General features: G+C 35.6%; 1 protein-coding gene across 2 annotated transcripts in view; it reads left to right on the plus strand.

The window, feature by feature from the left end:
• dis3l2 (DIS3 like 3'-5' exoribonuclease 2) overlaps positions 1–20,927 on the plus strand; it is a 101,925-nt gene that overhangs the window by 30,267 nt on the left and 50,731 nt on the right. For both annotated transcript variants that reach the window (XM_067361728.1, XM_067361727.1), the window contains exons 6-11: positions 11,574–11,709; positions 12,996–13,084; positions 13,532–13,761; positions 13,861–14,034; positions 14,207–14,286; positions 14,375–14,487. In XM_067361728.1, the coding sequence (XP_067217829.1) occupies positions 11,574–11,709; positions 12,996–13,084; positions 13,532–13,761; positions 13,861–14,034; positions 14,207–14,286; positions 14,375–14,487 (822 nt within the window). The remainder of the gene's footprint in view (positions 1–11,573; positions 11,710–12,995; positions 13,085–13,531; positions 13,762–13,860; positions 14,035–14,206; positions 14,287–14,374; positions 14,488–20,927) is intronic.

Below are 20,927 nucleotides of genomic sequence, written 5' to 3' on the forward strand. Positions count from 1 at the left end.
CAGCAAAAATTATGTACCAGTTATCAATGTAAAGCTGCTTTGATACAATCTGCATTGTAAAAAGCGCTATATAAATAAAGGTGACTTGACTTGACTTGACCGTTATGTCATTCAACCCTCTATAGTCAATACAGGGGCGCAACGAACCGTCTTTTTTCTTAACACAAAAAAACCCTGCGCCCACGGGAGAGGTGGAAGGCACAATAGTACTGGCAGCTAAACTCTCAGATAAGTATTTCTCGAGAGCATTGCGTTCAGGGGCAGAAAGCGAGTATAAACGACCGCGGGGAGGAGTGGTTCCAGGAAGAAGTTTAATGCTACAGTCATACTGACGGTGAGGAGGAAGGGAAGCAGCCCGGGAACGACTAAAGACCGCCCGCACATCGTGATATTCGGGCACTCCAGACAAATCAGCAGGCTCCTCCTGTAACACAGAGACAGAAGAGACGGGAGACACAGCAGACACAAGACACTGGACATGACAAGACAAATTCCAAGACTGAATGGTTCCGTGAGACCAGTCTATCTGTGGATTATGTTGAACGAGCCAAGGATGACCCAAGACAACAAGGGCGAAGGTAGAACGAAAAATAGAAAAAGAAATTGTCTCTTGATGGTTGCCAGAAATGGAGACTCACCAGTGCATAATGAATACCAGGCAGCTCACTGCCGTCTAATGCAAACACAGGTGTAGGGTCATCGAGTCTCAACAAAGGAATCTTTTGTTCACGATCCCACTGCTCGTCCATGAAATTTCCCTCCGACCCAGAGTCAATGAAGGCTTTACACGTGGTGGTAGTCCCTGCCCACCGGAGCACTACGGGCAGAGTGGTCATGGATTTGGCGGGAGCAGAAATGGAAACTATGCTCGACAGTATCCCCCGGTCTACTGGCGAGCATCCTCTTTTAGCGGGCAGACCGCTACCAGATGTCCTGAACGGCCACAGTACATACAAAGTTGGAGAGTGATACGACACTGACGTTCGGCCAGAGAAATTCGAATACCCGCCGTCTGCATGGGTTCAGAAGACTGGGCAGCTCCAAAGGAAACAGGCGCTGGTCCAGGTCATGGAGGAGATGGGGTTTGATGGGTACCGCGGGCACGGCGTCCGAGGTCTGAGCACTTCTCCAAACGAATAGCCAATTCCACCAGCTGATCGAGGGTAGCGGGGACTTCTCGTGCGTAAATCTCATCCTTAATCTCAGGACACAATCCTTCCAGAAATCACGCCATCAGGGCAGGCTCATTCCATTCACAAGAAGCTGATAGGGTACGGAATTCAATGGAGAAGTCGGAAACTGAACGCCTTCCCTGACGCAGGATAGCAAGCTGGCGGGATGCTTCGCGTCCGCTAATGGAACGGTCAAAAACCTTAACCATCTCCTCCCGGAACGCAGGGAATGACTGACAGCAAACAGCCTCCGCCTCCCAGACAGCCGTGACCCAGTCCTGTGCTCTCCCTGTCAGCAAAGAAATATCAAATGCAACCTTCGCACAGTCGGTCGCATAAGTGGTGGGTTGGAGAGAAAAGACAACTTGACATTGAGTTAGAAAGGCTTTACACTCTGTGGGCTCACCGGCATATCTTGGCGGATTGTTCACTCTTGGTTCAGAGGCTTGACCGGGAGGCGAAGAATCAGAGAGCTCATGTCGGAAAAATTGGAACCGATGAGACAGATCCATCACCTGTCCTGCGAGGTTCTCGACCGCATGTCTGGCCGCGGAGAGCTCCTCCTCATGATGTCCAAGCATTGCTCCCTGCATCTCCACCACGGAGCGAATCGGAGCCTCCTTCGCCGGGTCCATGTTGGTCCGGGAATTCTGTCAGGGGAGACTGGAAGACCCAGAGGCGAAAGGAGTTTGTGAATGATTTATTTGAGTTCCCAAAAACAAACAGAAACAGTTCTGCCAGACGTAGAGAAACAGGCACGTTGCAGCTGGTGATCAACAGAAACAACAGCGGTCTCCCGAGTCACAGGTCCGCGTCTGTATTCCCACTGGAGAGAAGCGCGAGCAGTAGGTAAGTGCCGTACTGGCGGATAGCAAGGTCCACGCCAGACAACCGGCTCACAGTTCAGCAGAGCAACAGAAGAAATCCAGTACGGGGTATCGACTGGGACTGGGACTGGAACTCAGACTCCGTAAACGGACTGCTAAGACACACACGAACAAAGATTTAGCGAGGTTACAAGGAGCAAGCGCTACTCACAATCATCAATTCCCGGACACAGACAAGGACAAAGAACAGGGAGAAATAAGCAGCGCAATTAGCGCGAAGACACAGAACAGATGCGTGTACGAGAGCGCGCGCATCAGAGGTAAAGGGAAACAGCTGAGACCAATGAAAGATGAAAGAGAGAAGAAAAAGAAACCCAAAACAAGGAGTAATCAAGCCTGACTCATAACAGGTTTGTGCGATGTGGTGATTTAGCACTTAAAAAAACGCTTGCGAATATCTTCGAAACCCTTAGTCCGATCGAGACGAAATCAGCATAGGAAACAAGGAACCCAGGTTGGTTAACTATATGTCATGGCCTAAATGTCAATTTTGATAGGAAGTGGCAAAAAAAAAAAAAATCAACAAAGTTGTCCATGGGTCATTTTTTATGGTCTCATACATATAAGTGTCTATAACTTCAAACAAAATGAGATATTTTCATCAAATTTGACAAACACATGTATGGCCTCACTCTGAGGACACATAAAAAAATTAGTGTGATTGTGCCTCTTGGTGGTGCTATACTTAAACAAAACATGAAATTGCCATTAACCAGTTAGCCAGCATCCCCGCTTTTGGAAAATCTCAAAAAATGACATACCCAAACTAAAACAGATAGAGTTCATGAACCCTTTGCACTAAAAGCATAAGTAAGGTCTCATTTGAAAGCAGACACTTTGCAGATTATGGTAAACTCATAATTAATTATTATCACAATGAAGAAAATAGTTAAAAATAGCTTCGAAATTTTGAAAAATTATTAGAAATTTATTTTTATGAAATATATTTATGAAAATAAAAGTGAAGTTGGCCTTGTGGCAATCTAGAAATGCACTGCAGCTAAAGCCACATGTCTGACCATGTTATATTTCAAATCTGAAGATGATAGGTTTAAAACTTTTTTATTATATGTTTTTCAAGACCATGTCATGAGATTTTATTTAGAAAGGACTCTAAAATGTTAACTGATGTTTATTGTCATCTATTCAAGTGTATTTTCTATGCTTTGTTGTGCTAACTGCCCCATTCAGTTTCAGTCTCCCCTGAACACATTCACACCTCTCCAGCCTGCTTATGGCTCTTATTATTTTCTTTTGTCTCTATTATAATTATTGATGTTCTATTCAAGATCATTTAATCCCTCATTTCATTCACCAAACCCCTCACGGTAACACTTTATAATAACGTTCAGTTATTTCACTTAAGTCACTTGTAAATTATTAGTTAATGATGAACTAATCATTTACAAAACATGATTATATGTTCATAAATGATAAGTTATATGTTAATATTTTATGAATGTTTTATTAATTCAGTTTTAGGTCATTTATAAATTATTAGATAATGTTCAACAAATCATTTACAAAACATGAATATACATTCATATATGATTAATAAGTGATATACTAACATTTTATGAATGTTTTATTAATTTTTATTAAGTCATTTATAATTTATTAGTTAATGATCAGTGATTAGTTCATGATTATTAGTAAATGATCATTAGTAAATGATCAGTATATGATTTATTGATGAAGTTGTAAGCTGGTCTGTGTTCAAAAGCACAAACATGCAGGTATGCTAAAGCACTATTTTTAAGAAGAGTAATTTATTTGTTTTGACGTGGATAAACATTTATAAATGCCTTACAGTCAGGTGATTCCAGTGGATAATATTAAATCCTTTCACTCATCAGCACAGATTTGTTTTGTGTGGGGTCTAGTGATTAAGTCAACCTCTGATCCAGATTTACCTTCCACTGAAGCTCACATCAGGTGCAGTGTGTACTGCAGTGTAAGTGCTGACTGAGGGTATAGACAGCTGTCTTCTCTGACACACATGGAGTGTTTAACTCTGTGCACCTGATGTGAGCTTCAGTGGAAGGTAAATCTGGATCAGAGGTTGACTTCACTCCACACAGAGAACAAGAAGTCTGTGTTGATTAGTGAAAGGATTTAATCCAGTGGAATCGCCTGACTGTAAGGCATTTATAAATGTTCATCCACGTCAAAACAAATAAATTACTCTTCTTAAAAATAGTGCTTTAGCATACCTGCATGTTTGTGCTTTTGAACACAGACCAGCTTATCTTCATCAATAAATCATAAACTGATCATTTACTAATGGTTTGTTCAACATTTGTTCATGAGTAACAATTGTTAATTGAGATAATGATACTAAAACAATTTTGTACTTCAGTTATTATAAGTGATAAATAATGTCTTAACTAATAACTTATAAACCATCTACTAATGATCTGTTTGTTTGATTTATTTAATTGAGATAACTTACAACACATTTGTACATTTTTAGCATAACACGTATTAATCATTTATGAACGTATGTAATGTTTTGTAAATGATTCGTTCATCATTAACTAATAACTTATGTGTCTCATAACTGAACTAATAAAACATTCATAAAATGTTAACATATCACTTATTAATCATTTATGAACATATAGCCATGTTTTGTAAATGATTTGTTCATAATTAACAAATAATTTATAAATGACTTATAACTGAATTTATAAAACATTCATAAAATATTAGTAGATCACTTATCATTCATTTATAAATTTATATTCATGTTTTGTAAATTATTTGTTAATCATTAACTAATAATTCATAAATGACTTATAACTGAACGTTATTATAAAGTGTTACCGAACACGACAATTTATAAGATTAAAGCCACGTTTTTTTTCTCCAAACTTACTAGTCGATTGTTTTAAATAACCTTCTTTGATGTGATGTTGCTTTTATGAATCTACTATTATGAATACCTGACATGGCGTGAAGAACACAGATAAACCACATATCGTCACAATCGTGTATTTATTACTTTCAAAAGTGACGTTCTGTATGTTTATATCAATGATCATAGCGATGTCTGGTAGCCTCTGTTAGTTCCATGTATGTCACATGATTGCCTCTTGGATGTTATTTTGTGGAGTTTTTTCATGATGATCGTACAGAGTTTTTTTCTCAATGGCTGAAGCTGACGCTCATATTTCAATGAAAAGGTAACGACTCCGTTTCTCATATTCATAACTCCCGACGCATATTAACAAATAACGGTCACTATACGATGTTGAGAGTAAAATAGAGATTAAAAATTGAAGCTTGAGTGTTAGATCTTTTTAATGATGTATAGTTTGTCAAGGTAATTACATTAAATCTAACATTAAATTTGAGCTAATTTAAACAAAGAAGCTTCCGTGCGTCGGCGCACCAGTGCAGGTTAACAGTTAACTACAATACAGTATTATGATAAAAATGCTATATTTTATGAATGCATTGGTGCTATGAAACTCATTATGGTCCTATTGTAATGAGACTGGTCTTAATAGATTCCATAGGTCATGGAAAGAACATAGATGCCAAATTTGCCATAATCAGCCGAACTTCTTGTCCGCCATTTTGTTTTTCCTTAAAAACCTACTTTTTAAAAAAAAAAGTTGATTCATCAAACCGTTTTTGTATACCGCAGCAACGAAGTAGAGGCTTGATGTCAAAATGACTCTTGAGGCTGTATCTCTGTAATGCTTTGACATATTGACACCAAACTTTGAGAGTGTCATTGTCACCTCACTTTGACCTTAACACATTGATTTGGTCACAGCACCACCTATTGGTTGAAAGTAATAAACCAGTAAATCTTTATTATTGACTTTATTTATGATTTTTCAGCTATTTTGCCTAAAATTATCTTAACAGGTGTATAATTGCTCCCCGTAATTGCTGCTTGCAGCTTTATTTATTTTTTAGTATTATTATTTTTAAATTTAGAACATCAATGTAATCAATATAATGTTTGAAATAAAAAAAAAAAATAATGGTATCTAAATATCTATTAATAGGCTTTAAAATACACTTTATGATTTGTGGTTTGTTATTATGCATGTATATCATTATTCAACTTAAATGCGCAATGCGAACATTTTATTATTTAATGTTAAATGAAGTTATACAAATACAGGTATAGTGATATCAGTCAGATAACAGCTGGGCCGAGTTTACCTTCTTGCCCCTGCAGGAAGTGATCATTTCACATTTGAGCATGTTAAACTTATTGGAATGTTACAATTTAAACATAAATAGACATTGTTCTAAAAGTCTTCGTATTGAGTGATTTGTTGCCTCCATATCATGCATTAAAATCATTTAATGCACAGCTAGCCTAGCCGTAGATTATCCCATTTATATGCAGGTCTCTGCATAAAAAACTGAACCCCCTCTGAATGTTAACATATTCAGCAATTGCTCTTTACGTAGAAGACATATTAGTGTTCCTTGAATATATAATGTTATAACAAGTCTGCTTGATTAATTACCATGTCAAAATTAAATGCCTGTCCCCCACAGTGAAATTTTGTGGTAGTAAAGTTCCTTCAATGGACAAGTATTTCACCCAACCAATGCTAATGGGCACCTTTGGGGGATTTTATAGAGATAAGTTGAGTAACACTCCCCATTAAACATAAGGGCACTTAAGGAGGTCATCCTCCAAGAGTTATACAGAAGATGTCAAAATGTGTCATAAACTTGTATATTCAGTGCCAAGAAGGGTCAGTTCAGTATTGTAGTTTTGGAGGACATACATACTAGAATATAATATTACACATTTGTTGAACTTAAATCACAGGTGTACTTTTCAACCCTTCTTTAAAGCAAAATAAGGTTTATATATTTATATATATAATTTATATATACAAACCGACATTTTATTATTACAGTCACTTTCCAATCCGTCCCTTTGCGCCAACTGGCGGTAGTTGTTTACACGCGACTGAATTTCAGTTAACGCAATGGCCCTGCGGCGGCGGTATGCGTGGCGGTAATGCCCATTTTGGTTGTCCACCTACTGTGTATATATATATATATATATATATATATATATATATATATATATATATATATATATATATATATATATATATATATATATATATATATATATATATATATATATATAATATATACAGTGTCTTCCGTAAGTAAAGACAAAATTGCTCTGTTAGCTATCATGTCAAGACATCTATAAATAGGATTAAAAGAGTAATATGAGGCAGAAGTACAGAATGTCCCATTTTATTATTAGCTGTTTCAACACAAAATGTTTTACGAACTAAGAAGTGCAGCGCTTTTAGAGATTCATCCCTCTGCCTAATGTGAGCAAGTATTGGGACGGTTTAACTTAAAGCAAATGTAAAAGTGTTAAAAGCTAATATTTAGCTGTAAATCACAGGAGAGAATCTGTGACCCATAGACATCACCAGACACTCGGTTTCACACTTTGAAATGCTTTTCCAGGCCTTTAATACAGCCATTTTCAACAGTTGCTTGTTTTGTGGAGTTTCTGCGTTTAGTCTCCTCTTTAGCTGGTGAAAGGCTAACAAAGCAATTTTGTCTTTACTAGGGCTGGGCGATATATCGAATGCTTTTGTCACGCGCATTTCGTCAGTAAAGCCGGTTCCCTGATTACCGCTAAATCGCCATCACCTGCTTTCAAATGAAGCGGCATTTAATAGACAGAGCCGTAGTTCACTGATAAGCCACGCAATATCGCGTTCAATATCGACGGCGATTCATATCGATATTGAACGCGATATTGCGTGGCTTATCAGTGAACTACGGCTCTGTCTATTAAATGCTGCTCCATTTGAAAGCAGGTGATGGCGATTTAGCGGCAATGAAATGTTGAAATGTTTGAAATGTTGAATGTTTTTTCTCCAAAACACGTTGGCCACAATTATTGGCACCCCTAGAATTTTTTATGAGTAAAATATCTCCGAAGTATATTCCCATTCATATTTACTTAAAACTAGGGATGCACCGATATGATTTTTTTGGGGCCGATACCGATTTTAACAAACAATTATTGGCCGATACCGATATTTGTCACTTCCTCTCTTATTTGAAATTTTATCATCAAAATAGATAGTATTTTGATCATGTTTTAAATAAGCAAAGTTCAAAAACACCTTCATTAAAATATACTAGCAGGTTAATTGCTGCATATATAATATAAATAATTTTTAATGAACATGGATTGGATCCATTTAACATTGTTCAGCAGGCCTACATATAAAGACAACAGAACAAAGATACACATTAAATAAACAGTGCTTTTTAGGTAGGTTTAAAAGTTTTCAGGTACAGAAATAAAGTAAACAAATGCAAAATAACACTGCATATTCTTTACTGTATAAATTACATACATATTAATCCTTCTTTATTGTAACAGACTTTATTTTGATTAATCTTCTAATTTGTTTTTGTATACATTTTAATATTTTTGTAAGTTTAAATATGTATGAGATCTTCACTACCCTTTACTAAGGAAGGACTTTTGATGAGTGTTCTCGTTTACGGTCTGAGGAGAGCATACAGTTCTTCAGAGTTATTTTGCAGATTTCAAGTTTGTCCGTTTATTAAGCATCCCCCAAAAAGGCATAAGATCCGTATGTATTTGTTTACTGTTCGTTATAAGAAGTGTTTTGAGTAATTCACTGTATGTGAATGATAATGCAATGGAGAGAGAGAGTTTAATGTGCACTTCTTGTGCTCTGTATTTTCAGCTTTTGTGGTGATTTGTTTGGCATGAAAACGAATGCAATAAACTTAATAAAACATTAGTAAAGATATTTAGTCAAGAATAGTGTGCGATCTTTTGTTATTTGATCAGCATTAAAGCGCAGACAGCAGTGCTAGGATTATGTAACGGTCATAATACAGCTCAGTGCCTTCACGCAGTTAATTAATAAACCGTCGTCCTTTCTCCTGCTACAGCCGATATGCCGATTGTTTTTAAATTGAGCAAAAATTGGCCAATAAATATCGGCGGCTGATACATCGGTGCATCCCTAAGTAAAACCAAAGAATACAGTTTTGATGTGCAGCAAAAGATTGTTCACAAAATAGAAAGTGGCTGTAAGAAAATAGCTAAAACCTTGAAAATCCACATTCTTAATTATTGCCCTATCAACTAAAGATGTTACAAGTCTGCCTGGAAGAGGACGTGTGTTTAAATCGTCCTAATGCACGTTGAGGAGGAAAGTTTGAGTGGCCAAAGACTCTCCAAGGATCACAGCTGGAGAATTGCAGAGATTAGTTGAGTCTTGAGTCTCAGAAAGCCTAAAAAAATATCAAACAGCATCTACATCCCCAAGTTGTTCGGGAGGGTTTCAAGAAAAATCCTCTGCTCTAATCCAGAAACAATCTCCAGCATATTCAGTTGTTAGACAGGACTGGGCTTCTATGGTCAAATGAAACTAAAAAAAGAGCTTTTTGCCAGCAAACCCACCAGATGGGTTTGGTGTGCACATGGATAAAAAGTACCCCATGCCCACAGTTAAATATACTGCTGGATCTTTTATGTTGTGGGTCTATTTTTCTGCTGGAGGTTCTGGACATCTTGTTCAGATACATGGTATCATGGATTCTATCAAATACCAACAGATAAAAAATCAAAACCTGACCGCTTCTGATAGAAATCCAATAATGGGCCATGGTTGGATCTTCCATCAGAACAGTGATCCAAAACCAACACAAAAATGTGTCACTGCACAAAATGAAGCTTTTGCCATGGCCATCCCAGTCCCCTGAGATTCTGCATGAAGGAATGGTCTTTGATCTCTTGTCAGGTGTTCTCCAAACTCTGCGATTAATCGTTTGACATCACTAACACACACACACACTCACACTCTCTCTGTTTGTAGCCATTGTAGCCACCCTGTTACTGTTTACTGTTTTTTATTTATTGATTTATTTTTTAATAGTGCTTTCACTAGTTAATCTTATAAAAGTATTTTTGAAAAGTAAACATATTCAGTGTAGTCTAAAATAATATGAGGTTCAATAAGCTGCATGCATGATAAATATAAAAGATATGGCAAAGGCTTTTTAAAATAGTATTAGGTGGCATAATGTTTGTCATGCTGCATGTCAACTTCTGTCTGCTTATGTTATTTATATGTCTGCTCTATGACTTTAGTATTTTTAGTACAGCAGAGCAAGTAGATGTTTGCTTTTTGAATTCATCAGTTATATAAACATTCTTTATATCAGAATTGGCAAATTGAGGGTAGATATGTGCATGTGTGGGCAGTTGTGTGTCAGGAAATCTAAACTGCTGCCAGGCAAGTTTTGTCAAGATGAAAATAATCAGCTTTGTAAATAATCAGCAGCATAGGAAAGCAATTAAAAATGAGAAAATGTACACCCTGAAGGCACAAATATATTTTAGATTTGCAGAGTCGTGTAAGGTTAGCCATTATCATCGAAATCCAAAGAGAAGGCATCAAAACCAAAAATGGGCCTTACTGGCTTTTCAAAGTCTGAGGGTTTTGTAAACAAAAATAATTAAAACAAAATCTTAGGTCATCTTAATGGCTGATATTTAATGTCCAATATTTGAAGGATCAAAGTTGTGTTATTAAAGCCATAAGGAGCAAGCACAGTTTGTTATAGAAAATGAATGGGAAACAGAAATCCTATGTCAGTTCACTGCTGCCAACAAATGAACATGGTTTGATTATGATTCAGGCAGCATTACAGGTCAGAAGTCAGATTGGGATCGGAACATTCAAAATATTTAATCCAGTTCCATCTGGTTGAAGATCGGATTCATCACTCTGGTGTGGAGACAGGTTTGTAGAGGATCTGTGCCACTGGATGTCAAAGTTTATCTCCAACCTTAACTGAACACATAACTGAACCAGCTAATCAAGCTCTTTAGGATTGCTTGATATGACAGGCAGGTTTGCAGAAGCAAGTTTGAAATAAACTTTGCAGGACAGTGGGTCCCCAGGAGCAGGGTTGAAGACCTCTGCTAGAATGTCCCTCATTTTCCTCTTCTGAAATGGCACCCATACCGTCATGAAATCTGAGCTTGCAGAAATCCTCCACAGATTTTCGCAGAGTAATTAAATTCTATAGATCCCCTGGCCCTTTTGTGTTTAATTCTTTTTGTCAAATTAGCCAATGTTTTCTGCTTCCAGTAGTTTAATATTCTCATCTCCATTTCACATATTTTAGCATATTTAAGTCCAATCAGCAAAATTACAGATTTCCCCTACAATTGGCACTACACAATGTGGAAAAGAGTGCACAATCAAGCCTATCGATCGCAGTGATGTTTTTATACTAAGACATACAGTACTTCAATACAAGTAGTGCAAAACGTTTTGTATTAAAATTGATGTATAATGAATGCATGTAGAATGTATTACTAGTAGTTTTGTATAGTATGTGATTGTGTAGAATCATAATGAAAAGTGAGAGGCAGTGATAATGACAGTCTAACATCAATACATGTCAATGCATAATATAAATCATATTGTGTACACAGGCACTCAATGGAGATATAAATGAGAGAACTCTAGCCAGTCAGAATGCGCCAAAGGCTGGTGTCGTAGTGGAGGCCCATTACAATGAAGATGATGAGGTGATCAGTAAAATGAAGAGTGCCAGTCTCCATGATAAAGGTAATGAGCTTTTCCTGCAGGCACAATGTTCTGTTCACCTCTTACTCAAGGTTTTGCTGATAAACAATCATTTATTTAGTTGTATTTATTATTTTTTACACTAAGCTTAAGTCTTCACCATAATTTTATATCTATATATCTATTTTGAATTAATATTTATAATTGAAGTAGATTATTATTTATTTATTAAAATATTATATTATGTTGCATTTTGAAATGGAAACTAGACAAATATGTCACTATATAATCAAAATTTACCTTGTAAGCATTTCATTGGTTTGGTCAGTTCTGTGCCAATTTCCTTTTAGTTGTTAATTAAACTCACACCACCGCAGATTAGACACATTGCCCATGGAATCTTTAACATGTATATCTCTCTTGACACATGTGCTTTCTCTTATAGGGCAGCAAAAAGTTGAGTCACTCATTGATGATTGAACAGCCAAGAGCTGTGATCATTTTTTTCTAATTATCAAGCCCAGATATCTTTGTTTGCACATGCCTCATAAAGACGTCTACATATTAAATCATTAAGCATTCATTTCTCAAAACATGGCAACAGATTCCAGAGTGTCAAGTTTGATACAGGGCATGTGGTGACTGAAGTGAACAAGCAATGAAAGACATGATTGTGTTTGCAGAATGAATGAGCTATTTTACCTCTTTCCAAAAACCAAGATCTTCATGACTCATTGTTAAGTCCTTAAATGACCCTTGTGTTGTGGTGTTGTTTACAGTTGATGTTAAAGTTTTTAAATTTAGCTTAATCATTCCAATGCTTTAAATGTAATTCACTGATTTAGCAAATGAGAAATAATGCTTTGTTCCAGAATGATTTGTCCCGGTGATGTTGTGCATATTTAGAAGAAGAGGGGACCAAATATTGAACACTGAGGCACACTGATGGTTACCTAATGTGACTTAGATAGTGAAGTGCAGTTCTTGTAAAAGCCAGTGTAGAGAGGTTAGGCAGGAGAATCTAGTTTAATCAAAATGAGAGATTAACTATTTAATCTCCTCAAAATGTTAAATAATTAGATGTATTATTATTATTATTTTTTTTTTAAAACTGTGCATGTCCATCACCTTAATGTTTTTGACATAGGCTTAAACTAAATGTTTTTTTCTTTAATTATTAAAACAACAATCTGTAGAGAACTTCTACATTTGATAAAAAATCAGTTTAAAGAAGTGTAAGAAAAAAAAAATTGCAATCAAATTTGATCTTGTTGTAATGTTGTTTGTTTGTTTGTTTGTTTGTTTTGTTTTGTTTTTTTCTGATTTAGCCCCTATCGCAACACATTCTGTCAAACATGCTAATGTATGCTACACTTCTGGATCAAGTTCAGAGAGAGCTATACAAAGGACTGGAAAGGTAAGCCATTTGTTTGAAAGGATATGCAATTTGCTTACTTTTAAGACAATACAATCATGAGTTCTTAGCATTATTCATTGTTCATGACAGTTATAAATAAAAATGCATTCAGACAAGATTCAGAAGTTTAGATCATTTCTAAGATGATCAGTATTTTCAGTTAGTAAACTTAACATTAGAAATAGATTAAATCAATTTTGCAATTTTTTTTCTGGTTTAACTAAATTCTTACAATGTTATGTCTTTGTCATTTTTTTAAATCTTTTTTTGGATTAATGTGCATCACTGATGGATCATGCTCAAAAACATCAGAAACCTTTATTAAGAAAGTAAATGGGCTAATTTTTTAACTTCATTGTCGATAATACAACTTTGAAGATTATCCAAAAATAACATGTCTTTCTTTATTCTTTTGTGAATAATTATACATGGACGTTGTAATTTCAGGTTGTATTCATTGTTGAAAAGAAGCACTCAAGAGCAGCATCAGGCTTCCTAAAATTTCTCCCCAGCAAGAATTTTGCTATGTTCTCTCCTGTGGACCATCGGGTCCCGAGAGTTAATGTGCCTCTAGCAGACTGTCCTGCAGACTTTACATCCAGACCTGGAGACTATGAAAACATACTCTTCATCTGCCGAATAACACAGTGGCCAGCAGACAACAACTTTGCTGAAGGGTGAGATTTTTGTAACCTGTATATACTCCAAATGATGAGTTTTGCATTTGCAATTGTGCTTTATAACAGTGTTTCTCAATGTTGTTTTTCTGTTTTAAGGCGGCTTGCAAAAACATTAGGGCAAGCAGGTGAAATAGAGGCAGAAACAGAAGGCATTCTGACTGAATATGATGTTGACTTCTCAGAGTTTTCAGAGGATGTCTTTAATTGTCTTCCCCAAAATCTGCCCTGGAGCATTCCTGATCATGAGCTCTCTAAAAGAAGAGATCTCAGGTAACCTCCTACCTTGTCCCCACTCTGCAAGGCTCCATATTTGATCTATTCATTTTATATCCATTTCATGTATCATCTGTTATTTGTAGGCAAGTCCATCTGAAATTTAATTTTAATTAAAATTTTAATTATTTGGTTCTGATTTTCAGTTTAATTTTAATTTATCTTTAAGAAAAGAATGCATATTTACCATCGACCCAGCTACAGCCAGAGATCTGGATGATGCACTGTCCTGCAAACAACTCTCTGATGGTATGTATGCTGCCTTTGACATTGAATCTCATTTAAAAAGTTTATTACACTTATAAAAATTAAAGTTTTCTTTCCTCTCCTCATGTAGGCAGTTTTGAAGTTGGTGTTCATATAGCTGATGTGAGTTACTTCGTGGAGGAAGGAAATGCCTTGGATCAAATTGCTGGCCAAAGAGCCACAAGTGTTTATCTAGTCCAAAAGGTACAAGTCTAAGTTTGATTTTTCAAACAATTTTCTTAAAATTCTTGCAGCAATGTTGCAGTGTAGAAGCAATGGTAATTTTTAGGGGTGTAACTATTCACTCGTTTTCTCGATGCATCAATTACAAATATAGACAATACATATTCATTGATCTTGAAACTTGTTTTTTTGAATCGTGAATCAATTGTGAATCAAAAATGCTTTTCGATAGCGATTCAGTGCTTTAAAATATATACAGTAAGCCTTACTTCTTTTTTTTTTTTTTTTTATGCGGAAATTAATGGAGATGTTGTGTGATTTCGTTCATGTCCTCACAGCTTTCCCTCACAGATACAGGCTGCACTGTCAACTGCCTTTCACTGGATTGCGCTTGCCTTCTGTCTTTCTCTTGTTGACAGTTTTTTTAGCAGCCCATGTTTAATCTCTCCTCAGCATGGCCATACCATTTACATTAATTGAGCAGTTGCAGTAAAACCCCACTGTAACAAGTTCAATGTTTTAGGAAGGAAGAGGACGGGGTCGGCTAAGCTGAGACTCGTGCTTTATTTGAATTCTCTTAATAAACAAACAAAGTCGTGCTACCAGCGCTCAGCATCAGTGCAACAAACACATTCAACAAAGTTGTGGCTCTCCAGAGCAAAGATTCCCACACACACACACACGCACGAGTCATGAGTCTGTCCCTCTCCACCAGCGTCTCACTTCCAGGTGGCTTTATGCGGTCTCTCCATGCCAATTACTGAAACAAGACACAGGTTTTCATCATTTGAACTTGACCCACTTACTCACTGCTCGTCTCCCAACTCTCTCTCCCGCTGCAGACCTTGTGGAACCACGCCCCTCGCCACACCCACTTATTCAAGGATGTGCATTTATTGCGACACAGCAAAAACATAAATGTGACTAAAAAATTTATGCACACAATTCCATTGAATGATTAATGAAATTTAACTTGATGCCGTTTAACTGAATGTACAAAGCAAACTGTTTGCTGAAATAACCCAACATTAACAACAACACTGAAATAAGTGTGTTTTCCATTTTTGGAATCATCATTGGCCAGTAAAAAGGAAAAGTTAAAAAATGTAGCATTTTATTTTAAATGAAAATAAGATGAAGAACCTCACATCATGCAGGGGAATGTTATAAAAATGATTGGTATAAACTGGTAATTGACATGAGTCAGAGAAAGAGAACATAGAGTTCAATTGTTTACTATTCAGTGAAGAAAAGTTAGTTTAGGATTAGTTTTGAAAGTGCATGATATTTTAGGGTAGTCTGTCCATGGAAGCCTTGTATGTTTAATGTATATGTAATAAAGTTGTGTAGCCTATACATTACCACTATCCTACACAATAATTAATTAGTTAATTTTAAAGCCTTTTATGTAAATTTCTACTTAACTTTATTTTAATAGCTTATAAAAATTAGTATATGTAGCATCATTAAGAACTAACATTTAACAGTGGAGAAAAGCTTTTATTTTTTATTATTTTTATTTTTTTTGATCCCATGAAAGTCGTGGTGCAATTCTCACCCTGACTAACATTTACATTTAATCATTTAGCAGGTTTTTTCTTCAAAACGACTTACAAATGAGAACAATATAAGCAATCAAATCAACATGAGTGCAACAGTATGCAAGTGTTGTGTCAAGTCCCAGTTATTCCAGCAAAGTGCACGTAGCAATGATTCTTTTTTTAATTAAATAAGACACATTAGGGGAATCATTTAAATAATCATATGAATTAGGGATGCACGATTAATCAAAATTAAACCAATATCTGGATTTGGCAAAGGCTGCAAATAAATATATATATATATATATATATATATATATATATATATATATATATATATATATATATATATATATAATGCTTTTAGGCGATATGGCAAAAAAAAAAAAAAACGATTGACCGATTCATGATTTTGATTTTTTTGCTTGTTTGAAGTGATAAACATAGTGTAAATGTAAAACAAATAACTTATTTGTTAAATATCTTTGCAGAAAATATGCATGAAATATGAGGGCAAATGTTGTACAAACTTATCTTCAACATATTCTAATATACTCAGAAATAATATAAAATAAGAAAATTGCTAAATATTTCTAATACTTTTTTTAGCCAAAAAGTAATACCAATAAATACACCGGTAATAGGCTATTACCAACAGCAAATGCTTTGTAAAAACAGAAAATAACAGCACCTTTCAGCCTCTCACCATCATGCAAACATGTAATATCAAATATACAGTAGTAGTTCTTTACAGTTTTTGCATTCCATTGCGCTATTTTTCCTATTGTTTTTATGTTTGGCGGATGTGTTTATCTGTTGCACTCGTGTCTCGGGATTCTAAAAAATCAGTGGTCAAGTTAAAAAAAAAAAATTCAACTCTCGTTTAATAACTGTTTTTGTTCCCCCATTCCACTTCCCGCATCTCGTTTTTTCTGAGTAAACAGCCGCTTGAGACTAGCAATGTGTTCTACATTCATAGAGCGTCACACAAGAGCAGTTAATCAGGCACGCCATCATGTGGTCAGATCATTTTCTTCTCTTAACTGTTATCATTGTTGTGTTGTCAACATGTCTAATTGTAAGGTTTGTTAACATTTTTATTCAAAAACGTGATTTCTCAATTTAAAAATAATAAAATCTAGGCAAAACATTATATTTAAATTAATCAGAAAGCCTTATGCTCAGCCAGGGGTGGAGCCAGACATTGTAAACATTGGTCCAAAGGCTTGGTCCAAATCGATTTTGTCCAGTGACATTTTAATTTTCTGTTAATAGCTTTACTGACATGAAAGGAGCTTTGTTGTAGTATGCTTGAGTAAAGTTCATAAAAAGTACAGTATTTCCCACTGGAATTTGTAAAACTATGTTGGGTATTCCTCCTCTAGGGAGGTCTGGGATGATTGCCCCCCACCCCCAGAAGAAAATTTTGTACATTTTAAGATTAAATACATTAATCTGGTGCACTTTGGAAGCTCAAAATTAGGAGCTTCAACCTGTACAGTGTGCAAATTGACTAAAGAAACAGCTTGGACATACCTGGACATGAAAGAGGGTTCAAACATCTTTTTATTTGTGATATAGAGTCTCAGTCTACATTGTGTTTTAGGATGCCAAACAATTATTACAATAATATAATGATTTATGCCTATGTAATTAGTCATATGACAGTAATATCCATATATTATAACAAATACACTGTAAATTAATTAAGTAAATTAATTAAGTAAATTCTTGAGCTTTTATTTTGATCACCAGATCACCAGCTGATCGCGTGAGCAAAGTGCACTCTTCTATTTAAAACATGCAGCACAAACAGACTGTATATATACTTAAAGGGTTTTTCAACCCAAAAATTAAAATTATGTCATATAATGACTCACCCTCATGTCATTTAAAACCTGTAAGACCTCCGTTAATCTTTGGAACACAGTTTAAGATATTTTAGATTTAGTCCGAGAGCTTTCTGTTCCTCCATTGAAAATGTATGTACGGTATACTGTCCATGTCCAGAAAGGTAATAAAAACATCATCAAAGTAGTCCATGTGACATCAGTGGGTTAGGTAGAAGTTTTTGAAGCATCTAAAATACATTTTGGTCCAAAAATAACAAAAACTACGATTTTATTCAGCATTGTCTTCTCTTCCGGGTCTTCACTGACAAGCTGCACATAAAAAAATTGCAGCCTTTGCAATTTCATAATCGCACTAAGGCAAAAAGTTTAAACGATTTCAGTTCGATTTCGATTAATCGTGCAGCCCTACTATGAATACACTTAAAAAATACAAAATCAAATCGTTAATCGAATCACATCCAATATCATTGATAATCGAATCGTTCCGAATTTGCAAAAAAAAAAAAAAAAAAAAAAGTATCGAATCGAATAAAAAAAAAAAAAAAAAAAACTATGAATTGTGAATGGATTTGCTATCTACCCAAAGATTCACAGCCCTAGTCATTTTAGATATTAAACTTTGCTGTAGGCACCAGCATTTAAATATTTGATGGAATTACTTTTTTTTGGAAATGGACCTTAAATTGTAATTTGAAGTACGAAAGCTGTGATGTGTCCAGTTATCACCATGTTTGGAGGAAAACATACAACAAATATTAATACTGTTAGTGCTATAATGTATAAACACTTCACAAATTAATTAAAATTAAAAAAATATATATACATTATGGTATTTTTTGATGGTAAAATGTGCTAAATTCTTATAAATAATTTCACAGTGCAATAAAATCTTAATTGTCCTAAATATATGCCTGATTTTGTTTATCCATACATTTATTTTCCAAACGTTTTGTCCAACTGTATGTAGGGTTGTGACTGTTTGTCAATTTACTAATGCGTAAAATAAATTCATTCTTTTTTTATTTAGGGTGGAACATCCACGCAGACATACTCATAGGCTTTGTGAGATTTGCTCAGATGCTTTTATTCAAAGCAACATAGTTAACAACCTGAGGCTACATCTTACTGAGGAATTCAGTGAAGATCTTGCGGGGCTCAAATCCACACCCTTTTACCACTAGGCCACAGCACTTTCACATGTTTTGCTCTGTCTGCATGACACATTGTTCTCAATGTTTGATTAAATGTTTTGTCTCTGCATGTAAATTTTGGTTCATAATTGGGTTCATTTTTTCTGCTTCTTGATATGTAAACACATTCCACCTTGTGTTTTGCAACCTCGTTGATCTGCTGCCTCATCTCAGGGAGTACATAAATCTTTTGTTCTAGTCTACAAATGATGGCTACACTTTGATTTATAATTGACTATTTTAAGCTAGTGTTGTTTACAAAATAAAGGGATTCCTGAATGAGATCATGACCGCAATAATTCTTCAGACAAGTTGAATATTAGAAGTTTACAAAGGTGATTCCACACTGAAAACAAAGCTTAGGGCAAGTTGGTGTAATTGATCTCAGTTAAAATGTGCTTTTGTTTGGTGTTCATGCCACTGTAACTATCACAGTTTAGGTTGGGACATTAGGTAGATTCACCTTACATGGTGAAATTTCATTTTGTGTACATGTGACATGTATTTTGTACATGTGTGATCATTACTAAGAGGTGTAAAGCATTCATTTCAGAAGTCTGTTTCACAATATATATATATACCATTATGTTTTTTCCTTAGTTTTACATATTAACCAAATGTATAGCTGCCAACCTATAATTTCAGTCATTTTTCTAGTAGTTGCTTAAATTGTTTTCATGCCCTTTGTTTCAACTTGTTCTGCAAATTAGCAAACTATTTACAACGTTTCATCAAACTCGGTACACGTGTAAAATTTTTGGTCATGATAAAAAAATCGTGATGATTGGCCACTAGATGGCGCCATAACACAAAAAACCATGAAAACGGCTATAACTATGCAACCGTTAGTCCGATTGACTTAAAATTTGGCATGCAATGTTTTGGTCCAAGGGGGAATGACAATCTATGAGGACATTGGGGTATCTCAGAAAACATGGCTGCCATCGGCCAATGAATTTTGAGCACCTATTAGACAAGGTTAACGGAGGCCAATCAGAACCAAACTCGGTGTGCATGAGCGACTCATGGGCCTGGAGGTCTGTAAGAATTTTGAAAGAAATCGGCCACTAGTTGGCGCTAACATTTTTCACCATTCAGCAAAAGTGTTTCATAAATCCACACAATATGCATATCATTTGATAGATCTCCTCATGCTGAACAATTCTGCCTCAAGAACCAATGCTGTCAATCAAACCATTTATTAATTATTCTAAATATTTTAAAAACCTACTTTTGCGAACTAGTTCTAGATTTTTCGCCCAATCGGAATAAAACCAGTGCAGGACAATTCTCTGGACTCTAGATCAATAATTATCAAAAAAAAAGTTTAACTTTACCCATTGGGTCGCTATAACAGGGTCATTTATAAAGTGGGCGTGGCTAAATATACCCAAAATCTAAAGGCCTTTGCGACGTTAAATTGCGAAGATCTAGAGTTTTCACCAAAGGGTGTGTCCGTGGCGGCCTGACAAAGTTTGATGTTTCGCCATGAAACAGGAAGTTTTTGTAACTCGGGTATACAATGTCGGATCTGCCCCAAACTTCACATGTTTTATTAGAGTTCTGACCTGAAGACATCTTCATGACAAAATTCAGTTACAGTCATAGCGCCACCTGGGGGCAACAGGAAATGACATGTTTTACACTGTGATTAACTCCTCCATAGAGATATAACCAGATCAACATCATATGTTGTCAGTCTAATCTTAAGACCTTAGCGATGATAAATATCAAAGATCTTGAGTTTTCGTTGAAGGGTGTGTCCGTGGCAGCCTGACAAAGTCTGATGTTTCGCCATGAAATGTTTGATGTTTCGCAAAGGAAGCTGTTGTAACTGAGGCATACTATGTCTGATCTGCTCCAAACTTCACATGTGT

Source organism: Chanodichthys erythropterus, chromosome 15 (assembly GCF_024489055.1).
Source record: "Chanodichthys erythropterus isolate Z2021 chromosome 15, ASM2448905v1, whole genome shotgun sequence".
NCBI classification, from domain to species: Eukaryota; Metazoa; Chordata; class Actinopteri; order Cypriniformes; family Xenocyprididae; genus Chanodichthys; species Chanodichthys erythropterus.